Consider the following 9,635-nt stretch of genomic DNA (forward strand, 5'->3'; position numbering starts at 1 on the left):
ACAATATTCCAAATCCTCTCTTCTACTCATTTTAATATACACGTTATTGGCCCGGTGAAATGGCTCGGGGGTTAAGAACACTGTGTTGCTCTCACGGAGAACCTGGATCCACACAAGAGTTCACATCCAAACGGAACTCTAGTCCTAGGGGATCTATGCCCTTTCTTGTCCTCCATGGGCACTTGAAGACCTGTAGGAGCACTAAACCACCTACAAATGCAAATACATATACCAAAGAATATTTAATGGTTTTTATATGTACGAGTATTTTGTCAGCATACCTCAAGTGTGCTTGCCAGAAGAGGGTGTCAAAGCCCCTGGAACTGGAATTACAGATGGTTGTAAGCCATCATCTCTCTCTCTCTCTCTCTCTCTCTCTCTCTCTCTCTCTCTCTCTCTCTCTCTCTCTCTCTCTCACATTATCTGGCAGCCGTAGGCATCTGCAGCTGCTCTTCCAGCCCCCCACACACACAGTAGGGCTGCGCAGCTCCTCAGAGCCCCAAGAGGATCCACATCACACTTCTGGTGAACAAGATCTGTTCCGCCTTGGGGCGAGAAACAACGCGCGCGTATGCTGAAGTCAACGCGGCTCAGCTGTCAAAGCTACTAGGACAGCGGATGCCAGCCCGGGCGGAAGCGGTTACAGCCACATCCGAAGCGCATGCGTCGGATTTGTACATCCCGCGAGACGCTAGGCGGGAAAACCTAAGGTGATTTCCTATGTGGGATCGCTGAGGGGCAGCCCGGCGTACCACTGCCATGGACCCATTCCTGGTGCTGCTGCACTCGCTGTCCGGCAGCCTGTCGGGCAACGATCTGATGGAGCTCAAGTTCTTGTGCCGCGAGCGCGTGAGCAAACGAAAGCTGGAGCGCGTGCAGAGTGGCCTGGACCTGTTCACGGTGCTGCTGGAGCAGAACGACTTGGAGCGCGGGCGAACCGGGCTGCTGCGCGAGTTGCTGGCCTCGTTGCGCCGACACGATCTACTGCAGCGCCTGGACGACTTCGAGGCGGGGACGGCGACCGCTGCGCCCCCGGGGGAGGCAGGTGGGCAGGGGGCGGGGAATGGGCGGGGAGGCCTGGCCTCAGTGCACCCTCCGCTGGCTCCGACTGGGATGGACTCTAGGGCACGCCCACTTTTTTCTACCGCTTGAGCCGGAAGCTGGGAGGTCTTGTTTCTTACTGGCAGTGCCAAGGTTGAACCCAAGGGTTCGTGCCACTTGCCCAACCCCAGTATTAACTCGCCTCAGACCTGCATTGCTTCGTTGAAAAACTCAGCTAAGAAGTGAATGTGACTAAGGCATCTTAACCCCAGTGAGGGTAGCGTTGAAGAGTGGGCAGAGGTCACGTGTGCTGGCTGCTCGGCGCCATTTCCGTAGTGGGAGTGCCTGTGTCCAAGACTGCCCTTCCTGGCCAAGGAAAGACTACTCGGCATCTGGTCCAGAGTACAGTGTCTGGTTATCGGCAGTTAAATTCTGTTTTGCGTAGAGAGGAGGCGCTGTGCCTCCCCATAACGCACAGTGGATAGCAGCCACAACTTGAGCAACACCAGACTGGCCTTGGGATGTAGATACAGATTAAGCATATATTAGCCACTTGATCACTTGTGACAAATACTCGAGAAGCCATTTAAAGGGGCAAAGGTTTATTTAGTTCCTGGTTGGTTGTCACCGTTGCTCTTGTCTACAGTGACGCAGAAAATCAAAGCAGCTGGAGGGCCTATGGAGTAAAGCTTTCCACTGCCGGTGTGTGCAAGATCCACACGAAAATGGATTGTGTATTCACATCTCCAAGGCATCCAATGTTTGTTATTATTACAGGAATCCAGTAAGGGGTCTTCAGTCACTGCCCAGGGCTCCCTACAGAGATTACACCTTGCCTGTGTCTAAGCAGGGGCTCCAGAGTAGCACAGAGACAGACCTTTTGTGGTGTCTGGTCAAGCCAGCAAAGGTCACAGTGTAGGATGTAGCTTTGGGGACTTTGGCCAACCCACTATTGAGCGGGGTGTTAGGGCAGCCCTGCTTTTTCCCTCTGACACTCCAGTCCTCAGTTGGCAGTCTTCTAAGCCATAGCTCCCTGTGGCCTAGGCTGAGAGAATGTGGCTGGGCAGATCAGGCCACTGTGGGTATCTTGAAGTAGCTCCTGTGCTACTTAGTGTCAGTACAGGACCTGAGTGGCTTTGAAGTGATGTTGCCTTCGAAGTGTTCAGGCCCATGCTTGGTGGCCGGTGGGGAGACTTGCCCCAGCTCCTCAGTCAAGTCACACTGCTCTTTTCCCTCCTAGATCTGCAGGTGGCATTTGACATTGTGTGTGACAATGTGGGGAGAGACTGGAAAGCACTGGCCCGAGAGCTGAAGGTGTCTGAGGCCAAGATTGATGGGATTGAGGAGAAGTACCCCCGAAGTCTGAGTGAGCGGATAAGGGAGAGTCTGAAAGTCTGGAAGAATGCCGAGAAGAAGAACGCCTCGGTGGCCAGACTGGTCAAGGCGCTGCGGACCTGCAGGCTGAATCTGGTGGCTGACCTGGTGGAAGAAGCCCAGGAATCTGTGAGCAAGAGTGAGGATATGTCCCCAGTGCTAAGGGATTCAACTGTGTCTTCCTCAGAAACACCCTGACAAGCCTGCAGCTCCTCTCAGGAGTCACTGTGGACTTGTTCACACCATGATGTAGCACCAAGTGCCTTTTGTGCCCAGTGCCAAAAAGACCTTGCTGATTCAGGCCAGGTCCCCTCCCACCAGCTCCTGGAGTATATCTGTATCTACGGAACCTCTGCTCCCTGGGCTTTCGGAACACATGAAGGTTCCCCGTTGTGTTCTCCACCACTGCTCCTCCCACCCCACCCCCACCCCTAAGAGGTCTCTGGTCTTGCAAGGAGGAAGTTGGAGCTGATGGCACATGTGCTGACTGCAGTTTGAGAGCCTTCTTCTTGTTCCTTGGGGGAAGACACCATCTCAGTTAAGATCACTTGGCTGCCTTATAGTTGGCCAAGAGGACATCTGTCTCACATCCTTGGAGGCCATCAGACAGCAGCTCCTGACCCCACCCCCACCCCCAAACAAGTGCAAGACCCCTGTGAGGACTGATTGTAAAGTTCACTACCAAAATCACTGGCTCTGTGAAGGACTGTGGTTTAAAGGGTAGCACCTTGCCTCCATGGTGGTCTGTAAGCAAGTGCCCTGGGCCTACCTACATATAGTGGCTCACTCTGAAATCCTAGCACTTGAGAGTTGAGAACTGCACTTTATAGCAGCCTGAGCTACAAATGAGATGTTCTCCCCAAAACACACAAAAGCGAGTGCCTTTACCTGGAGATAACTTGTGTCACCAAGAATTTCTATTATATTAAGAACCCTTCTAACCTCAGAAATCCCTCCCATCAGGCTGACTACAGTGTGCTTACAGCCCTGGGTGCTAGTTGTGAGTGGGGTGATGTGATTTCCTTCACACCAGCAGGTGCCCTGACTGCCACACTTGGAGCCCAATAAACCATTGTCTCAGCTTTCTAACCTTTGGCTGGGTGTGGTAATGCATACCTTTGATCCTAGCTTTTTAGGGAGGTGGAAGCAGGTGGATCTCTGTGATCTATGAGTTCAAGGACAGCCTAGCCTACATAGAGAACACTAAGTAGAAAGACCATATCTCAAATAAATAAAAGTTCATGTCTGGAGAAGAGGATCCTAGTCACAGGTTCTCCTGACAGAGTCACTGTCCTAACCTAATGTGGACTTCACAAGTGACCAGCCTGGGGCCTGTGCTCAAACACAGATCAGTCATTTCCTGGCACTTAGTTTCTATGCCCTCATTTCCTGCTCCCTGCTCCACCTATCCACCAGACAGCTAACCCCTCAGCACGCTTGAGCTCTCCTCAATCCCCTTCCCCATTGTTGGTCCCTCCTGCATTCCTTGGGTTGCACCCTCCTCCACAGCCTCAAGCCTACCATGTTCTTCAGCTCAGCATTGCTCCATCTGACTGTTCTGCTCAAATTCTTGGCCATTGAGGCCTCCTGACTACTCTAGGGACTCATCCTGTTTTCTCTGAGCCCATTTCTCACCTCGCTGTAGCCACAATGCTTTTGACTCCCCGGACTATGCATAGGCCTGTATTAGGTGTCTGGTGGGTGTTCTCTGTCATTCTCTACCCCTCCCCCTTTCTCCAGTTTGAAGGGTTTTGGTTTAAGACACGGTTTCTTATAGCCCAGGTGTAACCTAGGTTGGCCTCAAGCTCACAGAGTAACTGAAGTGACCTTGAACTCCTTTCTGATCATCCTATGTGCTAGGAAGCCTGGGCAACCCTACTGAAACTCTTGCTGATGCCTTTTAACTGTCCTGTGGCAAGTCACAGGTCGATGGGCTTAGATGTCACATTTTTTGTACAGCTCAGGAATCCAAAATGGCTCTCCAGAGTTCAGCTCAAATATGAGCAAGCTGGTTTCCTTCTAGATTTAAAAGAATGTCCCTTCATTGTGTCACTTGCTGTATTCCCCTCTTTAAGTGGCAGTATTGAGTCTCAGTTACTATTGTTGCAGGGCTTTTGGGCCACCAGAGAAACTTATCCCTTTGTACAGAGTCCCTTCAACCACGTTGGGGATTAAAACGTGGTCATCATCAGGGTGAGCACCCCACACATCTCTGCATCTCCCCAACTTGTGCCCAGTTTTGCCCTGAACACCTCAGCATCAATTCCTCCTGCTGCTAATAAAGGCTTCTCAGAGCTGCACAGCTCACAAGTGACTCTCCTTGCCTGTCCTTCACTCCTCAGCTCCCATCAGGGTCTTGGCTCCTACCCATCCTTCACCAAGCATTGGAACCACAGACCCGCCTGTTCCTAGAAGCCAACCGCCCTGCATATTTTTAGCTTCCTATTTTTGAATTCCACAATCATTTCTGAGTCATTCAGCTGACTGCCTTCTGGTCACAAGGTCCCAGTGTGAGCTGTGTTTCAAATCAGACGATGGGACATGATGTGATGGAATGTGTGATGCATCCACCATAGGCCGTGGGCCTCCAGTAGCTGATGCAAAACAGTGCTGGTTTTCTGGGAGATGCGGGAAGCCCACAGAATCTTGAGTCATGTGCTAAGTGGATGCTTGCCTGAGGGATATCTGCCAGCAATGGGACTCATTGTCACCAAGGTTTTGCTCAGCCAAAGCCAAGTGAGAGGGCTGGAGTGTTTTAGGTGTGGCTAGAACAGGACAGCATGGTAGGCATGCATGTGGAGGTCTATGGCTCCCAGACTCCCAAAGCTTGAATGGACTGTAAAGATGAGGTCTGCTCCCTGTCCATCAAAATTTGATGAGCATACTGTCTTATGCCTGTGGTCTCAACACTAGAGACAAGGGGAGGAGGGGTCACTGCATTTTAAGACCACCCTGAGCTAAATAGACCTTATCTCAAATAAAAAAGGCAGGTGTGTCATGGCATATACATCTGTAATCCCAGCATATGGGAGGATCAATTCAAGGCCAGTCTAAGCTACCTGAGACCCTATCTCAACAACCCCTTGACCCCACTGCCAATACAAAAGCCACACTGCATATTTAGGTAGGAATAGGATTCCTGTAGAGTGCAGAAGACAGTCCCTGTGCTCAGTGGTGACTGTAGCAAATCAGCTCCAACACCTCAGTCTCTGAGCTTGGTGAGAGATGTAGTTAGTTACACGGGCCTGTTCTCTGTCTTCCTAGGTAGTAAGTGCACACCTAATTACATTGCTAAATTAAATTCTATTGCTTTGGCAGGCTTCTTGTTTATTGTTGATCACAAAGCCTAGGTTTTATATGTGGCAGAGATCCACTGTTAATAAAAGCCTGGCACAGTGGCACTTTTTCCAGTGGATCTCATGGTTAGAGGCAGCAGGACACAGGCAGTGCCCTCTAGATGAGGCCCTCTCCTTCCCTTGCTCATAGCTAAGGCCCAGCTGAAGCTACCATCAATTTGACTTGACCCAGGGCTGGCCTTTTCCCTACCATCCTGTGTCCTTGAGGGGCCTACTCAGGCTCATCCCAGTCTCTTCTAAGTAAAGACGTCACTTCCTCGGAGTTTTCACAGAGACAGTGAAAGGCCCCTGTGTCCCCTGGTTTCCCCACCAGGCAGGAAAAGCACATGCAAAGATGCCGTTTCTTTTCACTGGAAGGTCAACTTGGGCAGGAACAGTCGTCTTCTGGGGCCAAGCCTGTCCATTGGTGCTACAGCCCTGGAAGTTGAAGCAGAAGAATATAGACCAACCTGGGCTGTGTGTGAGATCCCGTGTATGACTCACCTGTGATCCCAACACCTGGTAGGCTGAGACAGGAGGATTGATACAAGTTCAGAACTAGAAAAACCCTCTCTTTAAAAAAAAGAAAATAAAAAAAAAAAGCCTAGGTATCTAGTTGCCAAGTAAGTAAGGACTTGGGTGTAGCTCAGTAAAGTGCTTGCCTAGCACACACAAAGAAGCCCCAGGTTTCAGTCCCAGCACCACATAACCAGGCATGGCTTCTCAGTGGCCACAGACTACTTCTGCAGCCTTCATTGAGGGAGCATGCAGAGACCATGCCAGCTCCAGGGTAACCACTGGGCAGAAGCATGCTCCTGCACTTAGGAGGCCTTGCCCTGCCCGAGGCACCACTCCAGACAGTGTACCCAGCCCTAGCCTGGATGAGCTTTCACTTACTGTGGGCATCTTCAGCCCTTTGGAACTGGAAGCTGATTGGTGTAGATACAATGTTTCATTTGCGTTCTTTTCCACAGCACCTTGCTTTGTTTCTTTTTGGAGTTGCAACATTACCCCCCCCCCAAAAAAAAAAGGCTTTTCCAAAGCAACAGGAGGCCCGGGCTGCAGGTTCCTGGGAGTTGCCAGTCCTTGAAGGATGTGTGCACCCAGAGCTCAGGATCTGTATAGCATAGCCACTGTTTTTGTTTTGTTTTGTTTTGTTTGTTTGTTTGTTTGTTTGTTTGTTTTTTGAGACAGGGTTTCTCTGTGTAGCCCTGGCTGTCCTGGAACTCACTCCGTAGACCAGGCTGGCCTCGAACTCAGAAATCCGCCTGCCTCTGCCTCTGCCTCCTGAGTGCTGGGATCAAAGGTGTGCGCCTCCACGCCCGGTGCATAGCCACTGTTAATGCTACTGTTGTGACTGTATGCCTGGAACCTGTGGCCCTAGGAGGCATGTCCAACTTGCAGCCCATAAGGCACATGGCAAGATTATCATTGTGTATGTGGGAGTCAAGGGACAGCTTAATGGAGTTGACTTTCTTTTTCCCTCTTTTTATTCTGGGGATAGTACTATGGCTGCCATGCTTACACACCCAGCACCTTTACCTGCTGAGCCATCTCACCTGCCCTGAGGGTTGTTTTTTTTTGTTTTGTTTTATTTTGTTGTTGTTGTTTGTAACTTGATTACAATTCCGAGGTGAACTTGGGAAATAATATCTTCCTTGGACGTCTGAAAGTTGGACACCCACCTTCACCCTGAGCCATCAGTCTCTGTCTCTGAGGCCTGCAGTCATCCCTGTCTAGTTCCCAGGGCTTGGAGCTATAAGCCTGTTTCTGGTAGCACTGTCCAAGCCTTCAACCCTCCAGACTGAGGACTACCAACATCAGAAGGTCTGCCCTCACACCTGATAGATAGCTCCATACTACAGCCTTCTGGCTGGTGCGTCTGGTGGGGAGATTGTGTTTGTGCTCTTCAAGTACCTCCCTGGCTTCAGGGAGCAAGAGAGGACTTAGAGGCAATGAGAACAACCGGGGTAGCTATAGGGACAATGGTGGGAAGAGGGCTTGGGTAGTGTGCAGGGATAACAGCAGGAAACAATCTGGGAGCCGTATAGGCTTGGCACAGGGGTTAGGCACAGAGGGATGCTGGGCTAGGGATCCTGTGTTCTATAAGAAAGCAGGCTGAACAAGCCACAGAAAGCAAGCTAGTAAGCAGCACTCCCTTTATGGCCTCTGCATCATCTCCTGCTTCCAGGTTCCTGCCCTGTTTTGAGTTTCTGTCCTTCAGTGATGGACTATGATCTGGAAGTGTAAGCAAAATAAACCCTTTACCTCAACTTTCTTTTGGTCATGGTGTATCACCATACCAATATGTCTAACTAAGACAGACCTTGTTTCAGGATAAAAAGAAAAGAAAAAAATGTTTGTTTAAATTAAAAACAAAAACAAAAAAATGAAACCAAAGAACAGCAAATGACTGCTGACGGACGTTTGGCTCACTTTCTTCATTTTATTATTTTTTAAAGTTTTTATTACATTTTATTTCTGGGATGCGGAGACTGATGTATGGAGTTCAAAGGAACTTGCAGGAATTGGTTCTCTGCTTCCACCTTGTGTGTCCCAGGAATTGAATTTGCATTTTCAGGTTTGGCTGCAAGTGCCTTTACCTACTAAGCTATCTCCCTGGCCCATTCCTGCCTTGGGAAAGTCTCACCTACAATTAAGATGGGTCTTCCCACATCAATTAATGTAATCAAGATAATTACCCACAAGCTGCTTAAAACTCCATCTCCCAGATGATCTGGGTTTACATTCACCATCACAGTTGGGTTTCATAAGGTTAGCAGAAGTTCTCCGGGAAGCAACAGTTCAGTCCTAGGAAACAGTGATGGGAAAGGCCAGGGCGGGGGGGGGGGGGGTGAAATAAAAGGGGATGAGCTGGCCTCAGACAGGGGACTGAGAATTGAAGACCAGCCTAGGCTATATCCAAACTACTACTCTCATACACACACCCCACCAAACAAGAAAAAGCTGTGTGGTGGCACACACTGCAATCAGAAAGAGAAAGGCAGGAAGATCAATGTTCAAGGCCAGCCTCAGCCACATAGAGTTCCAAGCCAGCATGAACTTCAGGAGACCTTGCCTCAAAGAAACAGAAGGAGCCAGGCATGGTGGTGCACACCTTTAATCCCAGCACTCAAGAAACTGAGTTCCAGAAACAAAGGAAGGGAAAGGAAAGAAATGGAAGAAGAAAGGGAAGGAACTGGGGGAAAGGGTGGGGGGAAAGAGTAAGGAAAGATGAGAGGAAGGGAGGAGAAAATTTGCTAAACTAAATGAGTTCCAGAGTGGAGCCCCAGTTGACTTTAGCCCCACCATTTAGGATAGATTGAGGTGTTCTATCCACAAACAGCTCTGGCTCCATACTCTGACAAATTCTATGTTACAAGTTGCTCTGGGATCTCCTGAGCCTGGTTGTATAGAGAAACAGGTCTCATCCTCCCCTTCAGCAGATGAGAGGAAGGGCTTCAAGTTGGCTGATTAGGGCTGGATTAGGATGGCCCAGGGTGAGTGTGGAGAAACAGAGTCCAAGTCCTAGACATTCTACCAGCCAGATGGAGCCATCCTGACCCACAGAACCTTCTAGTGCCCAGTCAAGTACCACTGACCAGTCACAGTCTGTGACAGAGCAAAGATTCTTCCTCTTTGTCTCAGCTGGAGCCACCTTTGGTTTAAGCCAAACTGACAACACACCACACACACACACACATACCCATGTATGGTTTGAAAAGTCCTCCATAAAGACTATATTAATCAGACTGTCAAAGAGACCCGGTTGACCTCCCTGTCCACCACCAGCTCCCCCTTGTTTAAGCCCAGTGCTGCCATCTGGGTCAAATGGGTAGGTAGCTAAGGAATGGTGGAACCAACTTGGAAAGGACCCAGCATGGC

General features: G+C 49.9%; 1 protein-coding gene across 1 annotated transcript; it reads left to right on the forward strand.

Moving 5' to 3' along the window:
- The first annotated feature begins 476 nt into the window (after positions 1 to 476).
- Fadd (Fas associated via death domain) lies at positions 477 to 4,830 on the forward strand. Its single transcript, XM_021167337.3, has 2 exons — positions 477 to 1,045; positions 2,282 to 4,830. Exons 1-2 carry the CDS (start codon positions 760 to 762, stop codon positions 2,611 to 2,613), a joined length of 618 nt encoding a protein of 205 aa, XP_021022996.1. The 5' UTR covers positions 477 to 759; the 3' UTR covers positions 2,614 to 4,830.
- The last annotated feature ends 4,805 nt before the right edge of the window (positions 4,831 to 9,635 follow it).

The sequence above is a fragment of the Mus caroli genome, unplaced genomic scaffold (assembly GCF_978045245.1).
Source record: "Mus caroli unplaced genomic scaffold, Mus_caroli_1 scaffold_8, whole genome shotgun sequence".
Taxonomy (NCBI): Eukaryota; Metazoa; Chordata; class Mammalia; order Rodentia; family Muridae; genus Mus; species Mus caroli.